The following is a 23,879-nucleotide window of genomic DNA, read 5'->3' on the forward strand; positions in this document are numbered from 1 at the left end:
AGGCCCTCTGATTGAATCCAAATTTCACAGAACAAATTCTACTGCTCTATACTCTACTCTCAAATCCTTTGTTCCCTTGTCCTATCACTGCTCATGGAACCATGACCATTGGGCCCACTACTAATTTATGTTATCTAATCTCAATTGGGCCCTGGCTACAGCAAGACAATTCTACTATTCTCCCTAATAGATTTCCTATTCTCTACACACCACAGCAGCTGTTCCAAAGCTTTTCTTCTCAAACTTCTTACACAAGTTACCTCTTCCTTCTCACCACCTTTTCAACTGGAGAATATTGCCTCATCCATCCATTGAGGGCCTCTTCTTCCCTTGTGACATCATTTCCCAGTAGTGAGAAAATGCACTTCCCTCCTCCTCACTTTGCTATGAGTATGGAACATTGCAGATTTAGTAAGACTTGGAAGATATATGTTGGTTATAACAGAAGTCTACAAAAATTAGGGGATGAGTAGAAAAATAAAGAAGCAAGTAGACTTATTAAATAAAATTTTTAAATAAAAGTGACAAGTGGAGAAGCAACCTTGAGAAGGTGATGTAAAGGAAATTACATAGTAGGTTTCTATGACAAAAAAATCCAAAAACGCTGTACCTTCCAATGAGTCCCTCACAGATCATCCGAAAATTGTTAGGAGGCAGCATGGCCCCAGCAGTACCACTGCAATTAAGCATTAACACCTCAAATGGAAACTGTAAGTTGGAATCTTATATTAATTTACAGATATTTTGAAAAAAGGTCTATTATGAAAGACTTTTTCAGAAACAATCTACTGAAATTAATAAATTAATTTCTACACAGCAACTTAAAAAAAAAAGCCAGTAGGGCACATGTGATTTACATTAAAACACATGCAAGACATACGGGTTTTTTTTCTTATGAGTCAAGTTTGGTTTTTTCCTCACATTCTAATAGACATAAGAACAAGTATAACTACCTATTTTGTTAAACTTTTCCCACTAATTAAACAGGGAGGAATAAGAATGCTCTTACATGGGTACAGCTTACTAGGACCTAAAAATGACATTTAAACTTAGGACAACTATTTGTGTTTGATTGATGATAACCATGAGAAAGTCCAGAGTTCCAAAAATTGTTTATGTTTCCAAACACACACTTGTTTAAATTACTGCAAATGGATATAGTAAGCCAGTAGCAGACAGAGCAGTGTTTTGGTATGAGAGTCAGGTTAGACTTCTTCATGCAATTTCTGGTTCCCCATTCTATGTTGACCAAATTCCAAGGATGCCACAGAAGGAGTATGTTTTCAGCTCCAGAAGCCAATAGAAAAGACTTCTCTTTTTGCTCTAACAGCTCCATTCAATTTGAAAGCTGCATGCTCAGGTCCTGGAAGATATGCTTGTTTTTTGCTTTTTTCCTGTTGAATTTTCTTTCCTGGAATGTTTCCAGTTGTTGCATGAAGCTTATGATTATGGGAAGATAAAATGCAAAATCAATTAAATCCCTACAAGTGGAATGGGTCAAATGATTGTTTTGAGGTTAAATCTTGGAATTACAAAGTTCAATTTAGACTCAATCTTGGTCTCCAAACAATGGAAATCGACAACAGTTCATTCTATGGGCCAGAGAGCCCATGCTGCACTAGGAAGCAAGAGAGCGATGAGTATGGAAGAAAACAGGTTCACAGCATTGTTATCAAGAATTGGCTTCCCCGATATGTATTTTGTCTCACCAGTTGGCTGACTGACAACGGAGCGGGTACTTTCATCCCAACCTGGAGTGGAAAGGAAGGAAACATAGCTGGAGGTTTGGCTCACAAATTATAGGTAACAGTCCTGAAATGAGGTACAAGCAAATCAACTCTTAAAGACACACTCAACCATTTAGATCTCTAAGCCATGGAAAGGGTGTCAGGTTTGGACTTTAGTGGAGAGGGTCTACCTGTTGGTAAGTTAAAGCAATAACTTCATCACCACCCCAGCTCTTAGCACACTGTAGGTACTTAAAAAATGTTTACTGATTTATTGGTTCACCATGGAGATTTGTAAATACAAACATCTTTGATAAAATAATTTTTCCAATAGTTTCAGTCATGTCCAACTCTTGGTGACCACATCTGGGGTTTTCTTGGCAAAGACACTGGAGTGGTTTGCCATTTCTTTCTCCAGCTAATTTCACAGATAAGATATGTCACCTTATTAGTAAACAGAAATGATCAAGTAAACCAAATGAGGAATAAAATATAATCATGAACAGTCAAGAGGAATGAAATCATAGATAAAAATTCAAGTATTTACATTTTCATAAAAGGAAAGCTAAAGAGTTACAAGATCTTCTTTGCTCTCTGTTTTCTTCCCATATCTTTTCTGTCTGTGTACGTTTAAGGGGGAAAGGTGGGGAGGGAGAAAGGAAAGTCTGGACCTGTGATTTCAGCGATCTAGAAAAATCTTTCCAAATGACTCAGACTAGAAATTTATCTGCAAATTTTAATTGTATTGCCTGTGGAACTAGTGTGTCAAAGGGACTTGAACCCAGTCCTTCTTGGTTCCAAAGCTGGCCCTTTATTCGATATGCCATGCTGTTTGTTTGTACATATAAGATTTTACTATGGATATTTAAAAAAAAACAGGCTATGGATACATTCCTCCACACTTCCACTTGGCATTACTTCACATATGTCCCAAGTTCCTTGTGTCCTTTATATTTGCAATCTTGAATGGCACAAGGTCAAAAGCACTGACTCAGGAATTAGAGGATCTGAGTTCAAATCCTGCTTCTGATACTACCTGAGTGACTTTGGGCAGGTCACTTGGCCACCCTGGGCCTCAGTTTCTTCATTTGTAAACTGCTGGGTTGCTTCTGAAATTCCCTCTAACGTTAGTTATTCCATTAGATGCAATTCCAAAATTTATTCAGTCATTCCCCAACTATGGGGTGTGGAGCTTAGTTTTTCACTTTTATAAACAAAACTGCTATTAATATTTTGGTAAAGATAAGTCTCTTTACAACTGCATCCATAGAACTCAGTCTAATAAATGGGATCATGGGCCAAAGGACATGATATGATCATTTGACCTTTCATCCTTTTGCATCTTCTCCCCAGTTCCTTATAGATCAATATAGTTTAAATTGAAGTTTAGAAGGTAATGGAGGTATACTTACCAGAGTACTGCATTGTCGCTCCTAAGTATGAGTCAATAACCGATCCCAATAAGCCAGCCATTCCTGCAAATGCAACAACTGGCCATTGGGGAGCAGAAGATTCCAAATCATTCACAAAAATCAGCTGCGTGAAGAAGAAGGCCATGCCCACCAAGGACCCACCGAGAAAGCTGGAGAGAAAGCCTACTGCAGTGACCCCTCCATTGGTACCTAAAAAAACAGAAAACGTCCCCACTGAACCAAGAAATGTCATTGGGTATCCTGGGCAACTTAATGAGAATTGAACAGCCATTAAGACTACTGTTCACAATCACGGATATACATGTGATGACAAATGGGGGAGGAGGAGCATCAAAGCCCATCAGGTCAGAGAAGCAGTGGATAAGGCTTGAAGTCAGGAAGACCGGAGTTTAAAACTCACCCTAGACATTAAATAGCCGTGTGTTAACCTCCGTCTGTTTCAATGTCCTCATCTGCAAAATGGGCATAATAACAGCACCTACCTTGTGAGAATCAAATGAGATAATATTTGTAAAGCACTTGGCACAGTGCCTGGCACACAGCAGGTGTTGTAAATAAAAATGCATTTTTAGTAATAATATGTATTATAATTATTAATAGTAGTATAATAATATTAGTAGTAGCAGTAGTAGTAGTAATATGTAGACCCCTGAAGTGAGCTTTGAGTAAATAACAAAGCACTTACTGAGGGCTCACCCTGGGGCCACGCATTGTGCCAAGTGCTAGGGACATACAAGAAACAAGAGAGCAGCTGCCCTCGAGGAGATCACCTAACGAGAAAGGACAGCTGGAGGTGGAAACCTTGGGCTTCTAAGACGCAGGGGTAATTGTAGGCATTGGGGACTGCCTGGGCAGAAGCACGGAGAAAAGAGAGAAGAGTGTGAGAAAGAGTAAGAAAGCCAGTTTATTTGTACCCAAGAAAACGTGAAGGGAGTGATGTTCATAGGCACCCTTAGATAAGGAATGGGTGAAGGTGAGAGGATGACTGGGGCGGGTGGGGGGGCGGCCAATCTGTGGGAGAAGCTGAGCAGGGATGGGATTGAATAGACCTAGGTTGGCTGTGGTGAGGATGGCCACCTCTAGAAATGTCGAGGGGTTTTGAGACATAGAGGAGGGAAGAGGAAGCTCATAGGGAACGATCTCTACTTTCCCCAATGAAGGATGATCATAAGGTCTTCAGCTCACTTAGAGTTGGGTGTTGTAGTGGAAAACTGTTTTGCTTGTGTTTCTTAAATTCTGTTTTGTCGCTTGGGACCCATTTTCTTATTCTGATTTGCAATGTAATTTTAATTTGCTGTGGAAATTTACTAGCTGGCTTGCTGAATCCCTCATGCCTTGGCCTCCCCTGACTGTGTATTCTGACATATTACCATCCCTTTACCTTGTTCCTAGGCACGAGTCCATAACTGTTAAGTTGTCTAAAGTTGAACATTGGGTGGTCTTTCCTCACACAGCGCCTAGAAATGAGCCTTATCACTGTTCAGATGCACAGGGGAACGCCCCATAGTGCCCTATCCCCATCCAGATGGTTGGGGGAACACCCTGCAAAAATTCTAGTAGAACAATGACTGTCAGTCTCTTGACTGCATGGTTGTCTCCCACCCTTGGCCGAAGCATAAGGAATTCCTCCACTCTCCCTTTCTGATTTCCTCTAATAGGTTTTGTCCACTTACACTGCTGGCCTCTGGGCTTTGCTGACTACCCTCTGGAAATGTTAGTATTGCCGCTAATAAAGGCTTCTGTGATGACTCTTGAAGTTTTCCTTTACTCTCAGAATCCAGCCAATTTACTTATATGGGTAATAGGTAAAGGCTGGATGACCCGGTACCTCTCTTTAGCTTAATGAGCTGATGAACAAAGCTAAGACTAGGTTTGCAGGGAGGTGTATATCTGTGCCCTCACTGAAGACAGCAAGAGTCTTCTGATCCTCAAGGCTGAGGGTCTAAACCTCCTGCCTCAGTGTTAGGGAATAGGACCTGGATGCCTCTGCTGCAGTGGAAGGGAGTTTCTTCCCTGCTGTGGTCAAAGTGAGGCTTGTACCCCTAGCTATACAGGTGTCATGTAGGAAGCTTGACAAGGTCTGGCATGGGAAGTGAGACAGAAAATCATTGAAAGGAGCTCTGGTATTCAACATGACCTTCTCTAAAAGCTGAAGAGAAGAAGGTCTGGGTAACTCATAAACCAAGACTAATTTTAAAGAAAGGATTGTCTCCTCTGAGATGAAAGACAACGGGCTATCTAAAACGTTTATTCTTTCTTCTTTTTGGGCTCCTGAGATCCCAGGACAGGTATTACCATGGATTCTGATGCTTCCCTCTGAATCCCTCAGAGAGGTATCTTGGTGTAGTCAGGAGTACCTGACTTCAAATCCTGCCCCTAGATACCTCCTAGCTGTGTGACCTTGGGCAAGTCGTCAACCTCTTTTTCTTCAGTTTCCTCATCTGTAAGATGAGGGGATGGGGCTCAGTGGATTCTTTTTTTTTTTTGGAGGAAATTAGGGTTAAGTGACTTGGCCAGAGTCACACAGCTAGTAAGTGTCTGAAGCCGGATTTGAACACAGGTCCTCTTGACTCTGGGGCTGGTGCTCAATCCACTGTACCACCTAGCTGCCCTGACTCAGTGGCTTCTAAAGTCCCTTCCAGCTCTAAATCTATGACCCTATGACAAGTGACTCTTATCTCCAGCTAGAAAATGCCTATGAATATTTTATATTAATAATAAATTTTATTTTATGTTAATAACATTTATATTTTATATTGATGAATTTATGTTTATTTCATAATATTTTATATTAACAAATTAAGAAACCTTACCAATTTTGACTGATTAAATCCTCACTTTTAAAGCCTAAATAAGATTGAACAGACATTAAACCAAGAGATTTAAAAACCAAAGTCATGCCTCACCAATTGGAACTCTTTGCCAGGTTGTTATCAGCCGTGGCTGGGTAGTACTTGCAACAGAGCCAATTTCTGAAGCCCATGTATCTCCTGCAGAGGAGGCCAAGGAAGCCAAGAGAGACAAACACATCCAGGAAGCGGTGTATTGTCTGGAGAAATCAATGCAAATTTCACCTGGCCCATTTTCTATCATGTAGAGCAATGCCAGCTCTGTAGGTACAGCTCCATTACAGAAAACCTGAATCCAATTTCTCTGTCCCCCTGCAGAAAAACAAAATTAAGACATGCTTTTAGGCTCAAAAGGAAATGCTTAAAGACTTATAAAAACCACTTGCAGAAGGGATGTGCATTGGAAGGGATGGGTAATGGAAGATGTCATTGTGGAACCCTTATGTGTTCAGTACTGACTACAATAAAGATTAATGATCAAATGTATTCTGGCATAAACTGTGCTGATATCTGCTGTCACAATTAAATAATTTTAAAAAAGAGAATAGATTAAATGGTCTAAAATTCTATAAAAGAGAACTACATTCTGCGCTATCATATATAACTTTCAGATAAATTTAACCATGTCAAAAGAGTCAAACATGCTTACATTTTTAAGAGAGAAATAAAAAGAACCAAGTTCAGGGCGGACAGCTTGGGATATTTTACGGTGAAACAGAATTTACTCATTACGTATCAGCAGACATGATAAAATTTACCTTCTTTATATTCAGGATCTACACGCTTCTTTTCTTCTTCTTTCCACTTGGTGAGTTTTGAGGAAGAAATGAAAAATGTCATCAAAGAAGTAAAAAAGCTCAGATTTGCGATGGTCAAGATAAATCCAACTACTACACCTGAAAGACACAATGAAGAAACATAAAAAAGTTAAGCCTATACTTCCATTAATTTAGAGAAAGAAAAATAAAACTGATGACCTTTTAATACCATTTAATACCTACCATTTAGAATACAAATTTCCAAAATTTATACTTAGCAATTTATATTCCTAAACAGAGAGATAAGCTGAAACTATTTTGAGTCTGTTTGTTTCTTTTCTTTCCTTCTTGTATAACAAACATAACACCAGCTTCACCAGACACTCTCAGCACTGAGATGCTGTTACTGTACCTTTAAGAGGCAATAAATTCTTTTGCATTCATAGATGTGTTTTATTACTTTGTTATATCATTATATCTGTAATTTTCCTAACATTGAAGCAATCCTGCATTCCTGATGTAAATCCAAACAAGGGTAAAATCTTCTTAATATATGTATTAAAGCCTCTTTACTAATATTTTTGCATCAATATTTACTATAGATCTCAGTCCGTAGTTTCTTTTTCTGCTTTATCTCTCCTTGGTTTAGAGAAAAGAACTGTATTTGTCTCACAGAAGTGTGTCTGGTAAGATCTCTTCTTTATTTTTGCAGACAATTTATGTCACCTTGGAATTAAGTTTTCTTTTTGCTATAATTCACTTGCAAAGCTGCATGGTCCAAGTAAGAACTATTTGTTTAATAAGATGTTGCAATTTTAGTAATTAATGTGGAAATATCAAAACATACCCTATCATTACTTTAGAACCGAGAGACGAGTCTATCAGCCAGATGTGGTAGATTTTAAAGCCTTACTTCACAAACAGTGCTATATAAATGTAATATTATTAGCTTCTGCCCTGAAACTAAAACCATTATACTTTGCAAGGTACTTTCATAGTCACTACTTTCATTTTCACAATAACCCTGTGAAGCAGGCAGGGTCCTTATTATCCCTATTTTACAGGAGAAGAAAATGAGGCTCAAGTAAGAAGTTAGATGATTTGCCCAAGGTCAGCTATATTTTATTAGTGGAGGAAGGACTAGAATCTATCTCCTAATGCATAGAATTAGAAGCTGCTAGGTGGCAGAATAGGTAGGTGTGCTGGGTTTGGAATTAGGAAGGCCTGAGCTTCAGTCTTAGACACTTATTGGTTGTGTGATTCTAAGCAATCACATCTTTGTGGTCACATCTGTGAAACGGACCTACCTTACAGGGCTGGTGTGATGATGAAATGAAATTATATGTGTAAAAAACTTTGTGAACTTTAAAGCACTACGTAAATGCTATCATAACAATAACTAACATTTATATAGTGCCCACTGTGTACCTGGCACTGGGCTAAGCCCTTCACAAATATCATCTCATTTGGTCTTCACAACAACCCTGGGAGGTAGGTACTATTATTTTCCCCACTTTACAGATGAGAATACTGAGGCAAATAATGGTTAAGTGGCTTACCCAGGGTCATGCAGCTAGAAAACAATATAATAATAGTTAACCCATCTCCCTGAGTTCAAATCTGGCCTCAGATACTTACTAACTGTGTGACCCTGGGCAAGTCACTTAACCCTGTTTGCCTCAGTTTCTTCATCTGTAAAAATGAGCTGGAAAAAGAAACCAAGAAAGCTTCAAAATGGGTCATGAAGAGCTGGACGTGACTGAAAGGCCTGAATAACAACATTTATATAGCACATATGGTGTGCCAGGCACTGTACAAATAACATTTCATTTGGTCCTTACAACCCTAAGAGGTAGGTGCTATGATTATCCCCGCTTTACAGATAAGAAAACTGAGGCAAACACAGGTTAAATGATTTGCCAAGGGTCACACTGCTAGTAATTGAGGTCAAATTAGAACTCAGGTCTTCCCGATTCCAGACCTGGTGCTTTATCCACGGTGACACCTAGCTGCCTCTAATAATAGTAAAAATAATATTAGTCCTTCTCTAGGGCTCAATCCTATAACCAACAACTAATCGCTGCTAGATTTACCCATTTTCTAACACTTTAGGCTATTTGTATGACAGGCAGAAGCTACAGAGTCAATTTTCTGTATGATATAAGAAAAATTTCCTAACAATTATAGTAGATAAAAAGCAAAACAGGCCACCTCAGGTAGAAGGGCACGCTTTCCCACAGATAATGGTAGTGTAGAGAAGGCTTGGCTTTTCCTAAAATACATTCTCTCTCTGCTTGTTAGGGCTATTTACTTTTCTTGCTGGTGCCTGGTAAATCCTGTTGAGTGGGCCGTCAAGGACCCTCACTCTTTCCTTCCATCCTGCTAATAACAGTTTCAAAAGAAATCTAACAATGTAACAACGAACACTGCTCAGAAGCCTTCTGTCTCTCTTCTGCGATCAGTGACAGCCCCTGTCCCAAGTCAACTCATCACAGCCTTTGCCTCTCCTGGCCCCTAATCCACTGGCTGTGGTGACACTTTGTTCAGTTAATAAACAGCTGATACACATTTACTAATGTCCTACTATGAGCCAGGCACTGTGCTAAGTGCTGGGGATACAGAAAGAGGCAAAAGAGAGTCCCTTTTTTCAGGGAGCTCACGGTCCAATGGAGACTGGAGAGTGGAATAATATGCAGACAGCTATGTACAGACAAGCTGTATACAAGATAAAGTGGAAATAATCAACAGAGGGATCCCCTAAAACTGGAGGTCCTAGAGTGAAGCCTGAATGACCAGCTACCGGGAATGTTGCAAGGGGGACTTTTGTTTTCAATGTGACTTAGATTGGTTAACCTTCCAATTCTGAGATTTTTAATAAATAATCTTGGTAAAGGGCAGATGAATCCCCCAGGTACTAGATGCTGATCCTTACCAGTGGTATTCAGGGCACTAGCCTTCTCCTGTTTACTCTTTTTTAAAAAGTTATATATGTGTATGCATGCGTGCATATATGTGTACATATATACACATACACATATACACGTGTGTGTGTGTGTGTGTGTGTGTGTGTGTGTGTGTGAGAGAGAGTGAGAGAGAGAAAGAGAGAGAGAGAAAATAGAGGACAGGAGTGATTAGAGGCCTGGCCTTGGAATCAGTAAAATCTGCCTGTTCCTGAACTGTCTTTAACACATACTTTAAACACATTCACAGGCAAATTTGCTGACCTATCAATCCCTAGGCACCTTTAACACAGTTACAGATGGGCTGCAGATCTTCACTGATGGAGGTAGTTTCTATGTACTATAATAAATCCAGACACCCTTTCCCTCTACTAAACCCCTGACTCCCCCACCAAAAAAACCCCAAACTTATTAATGGTCAACAAAATAATCAAATGGAAAAAACAAGGGGCAAAATTTACCCTTAAGTCTTTAATCTAGTACAACCCCATAAACTGAAAACAATGCTTTTGTTCTATGGCTCCTCCCACTTCTACCCCAGGCCACCTCCAAATTTCACCAATGCTGCTTCTGTTTTCCTTGCTTCTTTCCCTCATATCCCCCAACATGTATATAGGTCTATTCCTGAGGACTTTATTCTGTTTTACCTCCTCCAACTCCATATTTCCTTATGAATTTCATATATATTTTAATAGTCCCGCTCTTTCTCTTCAGCGAAGTGGCCAAGCGGCGGGCACAGCGTTGCAGAGATGCAGATCTTTGTGAAGACCCTGACGGGCAAGACTATCACACTTGAGGTCGAAACAAGTGATACTATTGATAATGTCAAAGCCAAAATCCAGGACAAGGAAGGTATCCCACCAGATCAACAACGTCTGATTTTTGCTGGAAAACAGCTAGAAGATGACCAAACTCTCTCTGACTACAACATCCAGAAAGAGTCCACTCTGCACTTGGTGCTGCGTCTTCGAGGGGGCATCATTGAGCCTTCCCTTCGCCAGCTGGCTCAGAAGTACAACTGTGACAAGATGATCTGCCCCAAGTGTTATGCCCGCCTGCACCCCTGCGCTGTAAACTGCCGTAAGAAGAAGTGCGGCCACACCAACAATCTGCGCCCCAAGAAGAAGGTCAAATAAAGACCAGCCTTGGGACCCAGTTTTGGTTTGGCTCCCCTGACTGATGAAGTGCTCTTGAGTAGTCTGTTGTAATAAGGCCTTGTTCCTGGGTTTAATGGGGCTGTGATATCAATAAAATCCCCTTTTAGTTGAGAAGCAGGAAAAAAGAAATAGTCCCATAATATTTCATCAATATGTCATAATTCACCATTCTCCCATTGCCAAATATATAGGTTGGAGCTAATATTCTGCTATTAAAAAATAAGGCTGCTATGGATATTTCTTACCAGGTCATTTTTCCTTTCCAAAGTATTTTTAGGAGAACTCTAGCAATATAAAGACTGAATCAAAGGGATAATAGGATTATAGCTTTAGACTAGGAAGAGATGTTGGATGTTGTTTGGCCTATTTCCTCATTTTACATATGAAGAAACTGAGGCCCGGAGAAGTTAAATGACTTGGCTAAGGTGTGATCAATTTTAAGACTTACAGCATTTTACCCTATTACTAGGTATAGTACCTAACACATAGTAGGTGCTCATAAATGTTATTGTTTTCTGCATTTTACCATATTGCTCAGCACACACCTGGCACATACTAGGTGCTTATAAATGTTTACTGATTGATTATTGTTTTCTAAAATATTTCTGCCAGTCTACAATCCTGTCAACAACAGATTAGAGTACCTGTCCCTTTGTAATCTTGTCAACACTGGACTTTATCCTTTACTTTTTGCTTTATTTGTTTATTCTTTAGAGAGGAAGTAGGATGGGGAGAGAGGAAGGACAGTAAAGAGAAGTGATAATTAGAAGAGGAAAAAAATGCAGAACATGTAAAAGACCAAATTTGAAACCCTCACTAGAGACATTTTAATGAAAACATTTATGGCAAGAAATGTATTTTTCCTATATTAAAAAAATCATTGAAAGTGTATATTTTCCGGGGAGTTTCAAAGCTTTCTTATGAGAAAAAGAAAATCAAATATAAGACCGATATGTTTTGACCAAGCTGAAGTCTCCCTTCAGTAAAACACAGAGTGAGAATGATGCTACATCTCTGCATTAACATATTCTGTTAGAACAGGGATTTTAAATGCAGGGCCCATAAACTTGGGGGAAAATGCTTTCTTTATTTTCACTAACCTCTCCTAGCATTTCCTTCAATTTTTTTAAAATATAATTTTGAGAATTCTACCAAAGGGGGTTAATGACACAAAAAGAGATTAAGAAGAGAGAAAGGCAAACAAAAACAATTCCAACGATATAAAAAAGGGAAAGGGGGTGAATAGAATATTTTATATACTAATTGCAAAATGGGCTGGAGAAGGCAAACCACTTAAGATTTTTGCTAGGAAAACCCCAAATGGGGTCACAAAGAATCAGACACAACTGAAGAGTACAGTTACAGGGCAGTATTGGAATTTAGAAGAGCTTCCTGGATGAGTTAGAATAGGTAGGAAATGATAAAGATTTCTTCAGCATAGAAAATGTCTCTCTATCCCACCCCACATCTAATTTTCTAGGATAAGCTTATAATGTCACTCCTCAACAAACTGTAACAAATCAAGTGATATTTTATATATACACATAGTATATGTATATATAAAATCTCACTTGGTTTGTTATATGTATATATGTTTGTATATGTGTGTACATGTTGTAACAACAATGTTGCTAGCAGCTGCTGTGGGAGTGTAAGACCAATAACATCGGCACACAGGAGGGCTGCTAGCATAGGTTCTTTGATCTGCTTTTCTAAGGAAAGCAACTTTAAGGGGTTAAGAGTCTCACTTTAACCAAACATACATATATCATTCACTTATTTCAAAAGGAAAAGCCAGCACCCTGAACTTCAGAAAGAATACAAATAGAAATTACAAACATAAACAATATAAATAGAGCAAACACACACAGTTACCAACAGACAGGCCTCTAGCTGTCTGACCAAAGAATTACATAGTTACCAAAGGAACAGGCACCAACATCTGGGTTTTCAAAGCCAGGGGGCTCCAGGGCTATCCAGAGTCTCTCGTCTGGTCAAATCACACAACACTCTTCCAGTGAGAGAGAGCCCCAAACAAAATGCTAACTTCTGAGTTTATATACCCCCTTCAGGGTCAAAGGGCGTCCCAACCATGCAACTCAAACCTATGTGAACTAGGCTTTCTTGTTTCTTAATCAGGTCATCAAAGACTCCCTATTTAATCAAAGAAACAAAGGCCAGACTCATCAAAAGCACTTGATTACTTGATTCTCCAAAAGAGAAAACAGTAAAAATGCCCCACTCTAATTACCATTACACATGTATGTATATATATATACATATATATATATACACACACACACATATATACACACATACATATGTTTATATGTATATATATATATATGTACACATACACATATACACAGAGGTTAGTAGGTGCTTGAATGCTTACTGGAAAAAAAAATCACCTGGTTAATCATTCACCTGAATTAAATCTAGTCATTTCACATGGATAGTACTGGACTTGGAATCAGGATGACCTAAATTCAAATCTTCCCTCAGACACTAGCTGTGTAACCCTGGACAAGTCACTTAATAACAAGAGCTAACATTTACATAATGCTTCCTCTGTGCCAGGCACTACGCTGAGCACTATACAATTATTATTGGATGTGATCCTCAAAACCTACCTGGGAGGCAGGTGAGATTGTTATTACGCCCATTTTACAGATGAGGAAACTGAGGCAAATGGAAGTTAATTGACTTTTCCAAGGTCACATAGCTACTAATTATTTGAGGCTGGATTTGAACTTGGGTCTTCCTGACTCTAGGTCCAGCTCTCTATCCCCTGTGCCATAACTTCTCTGTGCCTCAGTATCCTCATTTATAAAATGAGGAGGTTGGATGCAATGGCCTCTAAGGTACTTTTATAGTTTTAACTCTATGGTTCTGTCAACTTAAAAAATGCTACATATAACATAAAATATGAAAAATATGACACACATCTGGGCTTGGAATCAGGAAGACTCATCTTCATAAGTTCAAATCTGTTTCTTAGACACTTACCTGTGTCAGCTAAGTCATTTAACCCTGTTGATCTCACTTTCTCACCTATAAAAACGAGGTGGAGAAGGAAATGGCAAAACTGTTCCAGAAAAGAAGCAACAGAACCCGCCAAAGCATTCCTAATTCTCCAATATATTTGCCAAGAAAACCCCAAAATGGGGGCTACAAAGAGCTGGACACAACTGAAACAACTCAACAACAACATAATGTATGTGCATTTCCCAATCAGCAAAATTCTGCCTTCTCTCCCATCCACTCAAATTGATCTACTCCTTACTGCGCCCAAATTGAGAACGAAAGAAAAACAAAAACCCTGTTAAAATATGTATACTCAAAACAAATTCCTACCCTGGCCATGTCCAGAAACACGTGTCTCCTACACTCTGAATTTATCAACATTCCAATTCTTTCTTCCATAGCTCTTGTTCTTTTCTAATTTTCCCCCCTAGCACTCTCATTTCATTAATTAAAAAAAACAAAACATTTTTAACCCGTTTTGTAAACTCTTCATTCCTTCCAGTAATTCTAGTTGAATCTGTGCCCCAACTGTTTTCCTTTGACGCTTTGCCTGTAGATGTTTTGCTCTTCTGCTCTTGTACCCTGAGCATACAGGTCACCATGATAACTTTTCAGGGTTTTTGTTTGTTCGCGCATTCTTCCAGCTTGCTTCTTGACTTCAGACTTGATTTCAGGACCAGGCTCTGTGTGCTTCTCAAGGGAATGTCTCTGCAGGTTCTGTTGCTTCTTTTCCGGGACAGTTTTATTCCAGGATGTCAGAAACAGCTCAGCCTCAAGACCTGCAAGATTTCAGTACTCCCAAAGTGGTCTGATCCAAGACAAAGTCTGATGCTTGACTCCCTGGTTTGAGCTCTGCAAACTCCTGACCTGGGTTTGGGCCAAAGCAACAGCAAAACGTCTAGAGGCCTCACTTCCTGTGCTGGTCAGGGCAGGGAAAATGACTGACTATGATCTTTTCTTGGATTTTCCTATCAAGATTCGCTCTGGTGCTTTTTCTAGGTCTGTCTAGAAGAGTTTTTCTGTGGGGACAGAGTTCAATGTCCTGCTTCCTGCTATTCTGACATCTTGACTCCATCTCCCACTGTTACCTTTGAAAATTCCCTAACAACTTTTAATGCCAACAACATTACTAAGGTACTACAGCCAGGGACCATCCTCCCGTTTTCTTTGAGGATTTTAACCCAAGTCCCAAGATTCCAAATCCTGTGTGCCAAACTGTTTCCCAATGTTTGTATCACTCCCTAATAACCTGACACAATATTCTAGGACAAAATTTAGCCAATAACTTTTTTAAAAAAAAATTTTATCCTCTTTTTTACATTGATTTCACTTCTCAATGACTCCTATCCTGAAACAGAACTCTCTCTTGTAACAAAGAAATGCAGTTAAGCCAAACACATCAACCCATTCCAGCCAAGTCTGAAGATGCATGCCTCATTCCACAACTATAGTCTACCACCTCTCTGGTAGCGATCAATAAATTGTTAACTGACTGAAATATTTATCCAGAGGTATAGACAGCTGTTGATATTTATGCATGTATGTATACATGCATACACACATACACACATATATGGAGAGAGAATAATTTGGGGAATGTGAGGACCAGAATCCCCCCTGCCCTGCAACTATACTGTTCAGTTGTGTCTAATTCTTTGTGACCCATTTGGAGTTTTCTTAGCAAAGATACTTAAGTGATTTGCCATCTCCTTCTCCAGCTCATTTTACAAAACAGGAACTGAGGCAAATGGGGTTAAGGAATTAGCTGGAAAGTGTCTGAGGTTGGATTTGAACCCATGAAGATGAGGTTCCTGATTCTAAGAGCAGTGCTTTATCCATTGCTCCATCTAGCTACCCCCTGCACTCCCTCCCCACCCCAATACCTTTAAGTAAGGTCTAAAAAAAATTATGTTTTAAAATAATTATCCAATGTGAAATGTCCACCAGGTAGTTTGTGATAAGGGACTATAAGATGCTATGCTTTTAAAAATAATTTTTTTGCACATATAGCAGGGATTACAACCCTCAATCACTCACCTTAGATTGGGTTGTTACATCTTTCCCTACCTTCAACTTAGCTCAATTCCCTTATTATTTCTCATTCCAGGTTCTAAGGCAATGAAAGAGAATGCTTTAATAGTACTACTGATTAATAAAATGGTAACATCTTTCTCATTAATCACTTACTTCTGAGCCCCTACTCCAGCTAATCATATTACTATACTGAAGAAACCTCCTTTCTTCATGAGCATTTATTACTCTCTGTATGTATCAGATCTCTAATCGCCAAGTTTAAATGATAAAAGTCATTGAATATGCTATAATAGTGCAATAAATAATAAGAGATATAAATAATTACTTACAATATATCAGCTGTGAGAAAGATCACAAAGTTACCTTTAATTATCAATACAACTGCTTACTTCTCAATTCTGGAAACACAGCCCCACCACTTGGTTTTCTTTCAATACCAATTAAAGTCTTCTGAAATTTTGCTTTAGCTCTTTTAAAGATAGGAAATAAATCCATTTCTCTCAAGAATTAAGTTCTGTTGCTCTGTTTTCTTTGTTTTCTTTTCAGCCATTAGTTTAACAGTCTTTCCAAAACACTCAGTCTCCTCCTGGACTCCTCATAGAATAACAGTTAACCTGTCATTCCATGATTCCACTGTCTCTTAAAGATACAGCACCAATATCTATAGTACCTGTGTAAAGACTTGAAGCCAGTATTAAACATTCTTTAAAAAAAAATCTTGTTAGAAAAAGTGTCATTTCTTTTCAATTATCAGTATGGAACTATTAGAAAGGTAGATGAGATAATTATTAAATGTTTATAGTATAAACAAGGGGTTGATTGTCAGTAATGCAGAGAAGGGGTACTTTAGGAAGAACAGTCTGCCTCGTGTTCCTCCTCATAGCTTTACCTGAATAGTATTAAAATGAAGTCTCTTGGGAATGAAGAGGCAGTCTATTACAATTTGTATGTATTCTGAATATACCTGTTTATGTCCTGTCTCTGATAGAATGTAAGCTCCCTGAAGTTTCTGCTTTAGGATAGGGCCCAGCATCTAGAAGGTGCTTACTGATTGATTGTCACTGATATCTTGATGCTGACAGTACTCAACATGTTTCTGAATAGGCAGAAAAGTGTGTTACCACAGCCCTGGTCGGACATTTGGTTAAGACTTAAGGAAATCAGCCCAGACCACACAGAATCCTTGCTGTTCGATGGCTGCCCTGGATCTTCAAAATTCTACTCACATCACTTCTGATGGTTATTTTCAAGTTTCATACTTTCAGACCATCCCCAGGCCTCAAAACTGGGAAGACTGCTCTCAAGGCCCTAAGCAAAAGGGCAGTTATCCCAAATAAAAGATAAAAATGGTCAGAGTCCTGAAGAGTCTCTCCTTGTTATCTACTGAAAAATCATTTGATTCAAAAGTCAATTTTGATACAATTCTTGAATCACAAATTAAGTCCCATGACCCATTTCTATTGTGGGAAAATAGCTATATTAATAAACCATACATAGGTTTATCATTGAGAGCTTATGTGAAGTATAGGATGGATGGACTCCAAGTTAGGAAGAAAAGAGGTCCAAATCCTACTTCTGACACTTATTATCTCTGAGACCCTAGGGAAGTCACTTAGCCTCCATGTGACTCAAGCAACACCTTAGAAGATTTGTATATAGTAAGTATTAGATAGATTGGATCTGCCTCAGTAGAAGGAGTTCCCCATACTGAGGAAATCAAAGATCCTTATATCTTCATGTAAGGTTATTTTCAAAATAATCATTTCACATAATTAAAAAGCAAGAAGTAGAATAATATAAAACCTAATAACATTTCTATACTGTATATTTGCTAAAATAACAAATGTTAGTTTGCAAAGACACTCACTACAGATACTAATTTAGTTTAGAAAGAAGGATGGATTTAAAATCATGTAACAAGCAGACATGAAAAGACCAAACACTTACTCCACAGCTCATTTAAATGCTACAAGAAAATAAATACCTCCCAAGGCACCACTGTGGTCCAGACTCTTCTTTTTTAAGCCATTAAATGCAATCAAAACAGGAACTATCACAGAAAACAGCCAGCGCCACGGAGAAATAGGGTGCAAGGAACCTGAAAAAATCAAATTAATAGCAAAGATCTTGTTAAGCATGGTCAAAGTGATAAGACTCTGAAACGATCTCTATCACATTCATTAAAAGATAGGGTTAGTTTCAGAAACTGACGCCAAACTGACGTGTGCATTTGTAGATGGATGAGCCTACAAATGGACCCTGTCCAAGCCTGCATTAAAGTAGCCAAAGTAGCCAGGTAGCTGTGGAATAGGCTGATGGTCCTGGACTCAGGAAGACCTGAGTTCAAATTTGGTCTCTAACACTAACAACCTGGGTGATCCCGAGCAAGTCAGTTAACCTGTCTACCTCAGTTTCCTCAAAAGGAAAACATCTTCTTCCTAAGGTTTTTGTGAGGATCATTGGCATGGTACCTGGCGCAGAGTAGGCACTTTATAAATGTTTGCTCTCCTCTTTCCTCCAACCCCAACTTTCGTGGCTGGTTTTGAATAAAAAGGTCTTCAAACTTGACCAACCTGTCTACATAAATATCAATCTACACATAGGAGATTTCCCAACTTGACTCCCCAACAAGTTACAATGGTATAATGCAGTGGTTCCCTTTTTGTATAAGAAGGACCCCTTTAACACATCAAATAATTTCATGGATCCCTAATACAACAGCAATTATGGAATTATAGTTACTATGTTATTATTATTCACCTTAACACAGTGCTTGGTACACAGCAGGCACTTAATAAATGTCCATTGACTATATTATCCATTGATTGACCAATTATTTTTAAAAGCTGCTATAAATTCAGTAATGCTTTACAATTAATATTTAATTAGTCATATGTTAAAAACAGTAATAATTATATTGCAAGACATTATATACTCTGGCTACAGCAGGTATATTTGCTTATTTGTGGATTTGAGAACCTCTTGAAATAGATCTGCACCACCCCCACCCCGAGGGTCCTCGACTCACAGGTTGGGAACTAATGCTGTGTGATCTGGGATAAGTCACTTAAGCATCTCAGTGGCCTAGGCAACTCCTTAACAGTGTATGTTGCAGAGGTGTTGACCAGAATTGGTAGTGGAAATTTCCTTAGTTGTAAGTTCCCTGTACTCATGAAACTAAAGGTCCAGCTCCTATCTCAATACCTCAGAAGATCAAAGATATGCTCCTACAACGTCAAAAACTATGTAAAATTACTTTCAGGCAAAAAAAAAAAAGCCAAGTAAGATTGTCCTCTTGAAAATGACCCTCCCCCAAAAAATACCCAACCCAAATTATAAAAAGACCCACTCTTTCTTTCTGAAATTCTTTTACAGTAAAAGTGAAAAATAGGTTGAATTAAAGTACTATAAATTATTTTTTTTAAAAAGCCCTAACTCAAAGGGCTATTTTGTGATTTCACTGGTCTTTAAATTTCAACAGATTATACACTAAGAATTTCAAGGGTTATGTTAAATGAAACAATATTATGTACCCAGCAGTAAAGTTAATCCATTTCATTTTTGGGATTCCTGCCCTGAGGCCTAGAAGCCTTGTTTCCAAACCAAGTGAAGGTAAACTAGCCCACTTATGTTTCCTAATTCCTCAGAAGCAAATACAAAATGCTGCCTTTGGTGTTCAGAGCCCTTCATAACCTAGCCCCCTAGTCTTTACACCATATTTCATACCATACAATGTGTACTCTTAGATTCAGCGACACCGGCCTCCTGGTAGTTCGAGGAACAAGACAATTCCCATCTCTCAGCTCTGGGCATTTTCTTTGCTTGTCCCTAATGACTAAAATGCTCTCCCTCCTTTGCTTAGACTACTGACTTTCCTGGCTTCCTTTAAGTCCCAGGAAACCTTCCTCAACCTCTTTAAATTCCAGCGCCTTCCTTCCCATTCCCATTTGTCCTGTACATAGCTTGCTTTGTACATATTTGTTTGTATGTTGTCTTCCCACTAGATTGTAAACTCCTTAAGGGTAGTGACTCTTTTTCTATACCCAGCACTTTTAGCCCACAGCCTGGTTCATAGCAGGTCCTTGATAAATGTTCATTGATTGAAAATCAATACAACTAACAATTTGGAATTATGCCCAACAAAGGTCTATAAAACCGTGTACACTCTTTGACCCAGCAATATCATTTAGAGGGCTGTACCTATTTGCACAAGAACATTTACAGCATCTCTTTTTTGTGGTAGCAAAGAATTGGAAATTGAGGGGATGCCCATCAATTGGAGAATGGCTGAACAAGTTGTGCCATGTGATTGTGAAGGGATTCTATTGTCTATAAGAAATGATGAGCAGAATGCTTTCAGAAAAACCTGGGAAGACTTAGATGGACTGATGCAAAGTGAAATGAACAGAACCAGAGGAGCACCGTACACAGTAACAGCAATACCGTATAACAATTAGCAGTGAATGACTTAGCTGTTCTCAGCAATACAATGATCTAAGACAATTCTAAAGGACTTACAATGAAAAATGATGGAGTCCGAATACAGATTGATACATCCTTTTTTCACTTTATTTAATTTTTTTGTGTTTTTATAACTGATATCACATGTCTTTCCTTTTCGATTGACGGGGGAGAGGTGGGAGGGAGAGAATTCAGAACTCAAAATTTAAAAAAAAAAAAGGCTAAAAATAAATAATTAAAAAAAAAAAGGATGAGTTCAGTTGACTGTTCTATCATCCCTTCTCCTCAGACTCAAATTCTCTTTCCTGGTTCCAATTCCCCATTGTCTTTCCTTATTAGAATGAAAATTGCCTGGGTGCCGAGATTCTTTTTTTTTTTTTGGTATTTGTATCTTCAGTGCTTAACACAATTCCTGGTAGACAGTAAAGACTTAATAAATGTCTTCTAATTTTCAAGAAGCAGCTAAGTAGTACAGTAGATAGCCATGGAGTTAAAAAACATTTACCAACAGCCTACTATGTGCCAGGTACTGTGCTAAGCACTGGGAATACAGAGAAAGGCAAAAGATGGTCCCAGCCCTGGAGAAACTCACAGTCTAATGAGGGAGACAACATGCAAACAAACAACTATGCACAAGTGCTGGGCCTGGATTCATGAAGACCTTAATTCAAATCTGCCCTAAAGCCACTAACTGTGATGCTGGGCAAGTCACTTAACTCCGGCTTGCCTCAGTTTCCTCATCAAGAAAATGGGGATTGGGGCAGCTAGGAGGCCCAGGGAGTAGAGCACCAGCCCTGGAGTCAGAAGGACCTGAGTTCAAATCCAGCCTCAGATACTTGACACACATACTAGCTGTGTGATCTTGGGCAAGTCACTTAACCCCAATTGCCCTGCCAAAAAGACCAAAAACAAACAAACAAAAAAAGAAAATGGGGATTACAAATAGCACCTACCTCCCAGTGTGGTTGTGAAGTTCAAATAAGAAAATTTTTGTAAAGCGCTTTACAAACCTTAAAGTACTAGACAAATACTAGTCATTATTATTATTTTCATGCATTCTCTAATTGAAAGAAATTTATAATTATTTTCATTTGAAATATTTCTATTTTCAAGTACTTGTGATGATCAAGAGAAGGATCAAGTGGTAGTAGATAAAAAGCCAGCATTAAGGTTAGGAAGACCCAGGTTCAAGTCCTACCTCTGATTAATTACTAGCTATGTGACTCCAGACAAGTCACCTAACCTGTTAGGGGATTTGGGGATTCCCCAAGACTTTAAGTGGTAGAACAGGTGCAGACTGGCCTTGCCAAAGGGAATTTACTCACAGATAATTCATTGTACTAATGAAATCATGGGTCTGGTCCAAGAAAAAAAAATAGAAGTATTAGAATTTATTAATGGTCACGTTAAGCAAACCTGCCAATCTTTAGGCAGGCATTTGTGGAGCCAGAATGGCCCTTTCCAAGCTTGAAGATTATTTAAGGGGGGGGGGGGGGAGGAGGGTTCTTAAACTAGATAGATTTCAAAGGGCTGGGGAACTTGAATTAGGAAAAATTTTTTTTTCACATTTTCATTAGCTTCTAACTGAAATTAGCATTTCCTTCAATTGTGAATAGACAACAGGATATTATTCCAAGCAGGGGTCCAGAAGCTTCACAGGCCTGCTAAAGGAATCCACTACACACATATATACACACACTGTTAAAAGAGAACCCTTGATTTAGGGCTATTTGAAACCACGCAGGGCCACAATGGAAGAAATGCAGTGAATATACCTTTATTTTTCAAGTTAGTCGGCTGGATTAACTATACCGATAATTTAATTGGGAATTAAGAACAAACAACCTGTTAAAAGACATGCACTTGAAAAGATGGAGGGGTAGCAAAGGTGCCATTTTAATATAATTCAGAAGCTCAAGACGAACAAACAAACCCTTATACTTACCATAATAGGTGCTTGCAGTCATGGACATAATCCAGAAAGATAAAGAAATGAAAAGAATCAGGCTCAGGATAACTATATTAGTCATCATTTTTAAATATCCTTTGCATATATTGGCCTCAGTGAGATCTTTCATGGAATATAAGAAAGCGATCACCTGGGAAGGAAATAAATATATCGCCTTTTTGGGAAAAGCCAAGTAAAACGCCTCTGTAAAGCAAACAAACAAATCCACCCCCGCAAAAAAAAAAAAAAACCCGAAAAGCCACAAAATTGACAATATCTCCTACGGAAGGGGAAAAAAAATAAAAAAGAAGGCTGCTTCTAACCTGCAGCTACCGCTGTTCAAAATCGATTCTCAGATTGGAAACGCAGCAGAGTCCAGGAGGAAAACGCAGCCACTGAGGCAGAGGTAAGAGCTCGAACCTGAGCATTAGCGTCATATCTGGACGCCCCAGGAAGGAGGTAAGGGGTCCCCCCACGCCTCCCCAAGGAAAGGGGGCAAGGACATCTCCTGCAACCAACCAGACTGGGCTCAGGAGGGAAGCGGAGGTGCGGGGGGTGCGCCCTGAGGCCCCCTCTTGGGGCAACCTCAAAGGCGGCTTCTTCCCACGCCCCCCGGCCCGAGGCAGGGGCAGGTGGGAGGAGGAGTCAGAGCCCCCGACCTGCAGCGCCGCGGGTGTACCCGGGCGCGCGCTCTGCGCAGGGCACCCGGGGCCCGCGCGCCGCGGCTGTGGGGTTGGAGCCGGGGTACCCAGCTGGCCCCCGCCCCCACCCTCCACCCCCGGCGGGTGCTGCTCACCTACTGGAAGGCCCTTGGCTGCATCAGGAAGAAGAAGCGCAGGCTCCTGAAGCCAGCCCGAGCCCCGGCTCCGCCCGCTGCTCGGCTCGGCCCCGCCCGCTCCCCGGCCCGGCCTTCCCTGCGCATGCTCCGAGCCGAGCAAATCAGGCACCGGGGAAAGGTGCTGAGCTCACGTGGGCGGGCAGGGAAGCGCGCCGAGGTCAAGGCCACGGCCAAGGCCAAGACCACGGGGGGGGTGGGGTAGGGGGAATTGCGTCTGGGGCTCCCGCTTTGCTTCGCGGTTAATCTGCAGTACCCGCGTCCTTGACTGGAGCACGCAGACCTTCGCGTGTGAGTGGGATTATAAATTTAGCATTGGAAGGGACCTTGGAGATCATAGAGTCAAAAATCTGTATTTTTACAGAGGGGGAAACTGAGGCCGAGAGAGGTGGTGAATAATAATAATAACGATAAGGTGCACAGCTATTTAGCACTTACTATGCGCCAGGCACTGACTAAAGCTAAGCTGCTTTACAATTATTGTCTCATTTTGATGAGGTTTAGATGGTGGGAGCCCTCTTGAATCTTCCCACTAGATGAGGCGTTCGCCTGAGGCCATAAACCTTTCATTATTGCTAGGCCCAATTCTCTAGGCCCTCCATTGTCTGGCTAGCTTCCACCCTTGATCTTGCAAAGTGTCTATGCCCAAATCTGTTACCCTTAAACTAGCCTAGGCCTACAACGTCTGTT

At 39.8% G+C, this 23,879-nt stretch overlaps 2 protein-coding genes across 4 annotated transcripts; one reads left to right on the forward strand and one right to left on the reverse strand.

The window, feature by feature from the left end:
- Nucleotides 1-267: 267 nt before the first annotated feature.
- TMEM19 (transmembrane protein 19) lies at nucleotides 268-23,260 on the reverse strand. Of its 2 annotated transcripts, none has more exons than XM_036759669.1 (7): nucleotides 23,151-23,260; nucleotides 22,352-22,505; nucleotides 17,930-18,043; nucleotides 6,768-6,905; nucleotides 6,067-6,321; nucleotides 3,140-3,349; nucleotides 268-1,751 (listed from the first exon to the last, which is right to left on the reverse strand). In XM_036759669.1, exons 2-7 carry the CDS (start codon nucleotides 22,482-22,484, stop codon nucleotides 1,588-1,590), a joined length of 1,014 nt encoding a protein of 337 aa, XP_036615564.1. In that variant the 5' UTR covers nucleotides 22,485-22,505; nucleotides 23,151-23,260; the 3' UTR covers nucleotides 268-1,587. The 2 variants fall into 2 exon arrangements, with proteins under 2 accessions (XP_036615564.1, XP_036615563.1); XM_036759668.1 differs by having other exon boundaries at nucleotides 22,678-23,222.
- LOC118850345 (ubiquitin-60S ribosomal protein L40-like) lies at nucleotides 10,452-11,009 on the forward strand. Of its 2 annotated transcripts, XM_036759672.1 has the most exons (2): nucleotides 10,452-10,579; nucleotides 10,667-11,009. In XM_036759672.1, the coding sequence occupies exons 1-2, from the start codon at nucleotides 10,477-10,479 to the stop codon at nucleotides 10,861-10,863; spliced, it is 300 nt and encodes a 99-aa protein (XP_036615567.1). In that variant the 5' UTR covers nucleotides 10,452-10,476; the 3' UTR covers nucleotides 10,864-11,009. The 2 variants fall into 2 exon arrangements, with proteins under 2 accessions (XP_036615567.1, XP_036615566.1); XM_036759671.1 differs by having other exon boundaries at nucleotides 10,452-11,009.
- Nucleotides 23,261-23,879: the final 619 nt, after the last annotated feature.

Source organism: Trichosurus vulpecula, chromosome 5 (genome assembly GCF_011100635.1).
Source record: "Trichosurus vulpecula isolate mTriVul1 chromosome 5, mTriVul1.pri, whole genome shotgun sequence".
In the NCBI taxonomy this organism is placed as follows: domain Eukaryota; kingdom Metazoa; phylum Chordata; class Mammalia; order Diprotodontia; family Phalangeridae; genus Trichosurus; species Trichosurus vulpecula.

What these genes read in the sequence shown, in the direction of transcription:
- LOC118850345 (XM_036759671.1), top strand. Translation starts at nt 10,477, where the DNA reads ATGCAGATCTTTGTGAAGACCCTGACGGGCAAGACTATCACACTTGAG.
- TMEM19 (XM_036759669.1), bottom strand. Translation starts at nt 22,484, where the DNA reads ATGAAAGATCTCACTGAGGCCAATATATGCAAAGGATATTTAAAAATG. An exon ending in GACTGCAAGCACCTATTATG is followed by an intron (nt 18,044 to 22,351) that starts GTAAGTATAAGG and finishes TGATTTTTTCAG; the next exon opens with GTTCCTTGCACCCTATTTCT. An exon ending in CCACAGTGGTGCCTTGGGAG is followed by an intron (nt 6,906 to 17,929) that starts GTATTTATTTTC and finishes TGTGTCTTTCAG; the next exon opens with GTGTAGTAGTTGGATTTATC.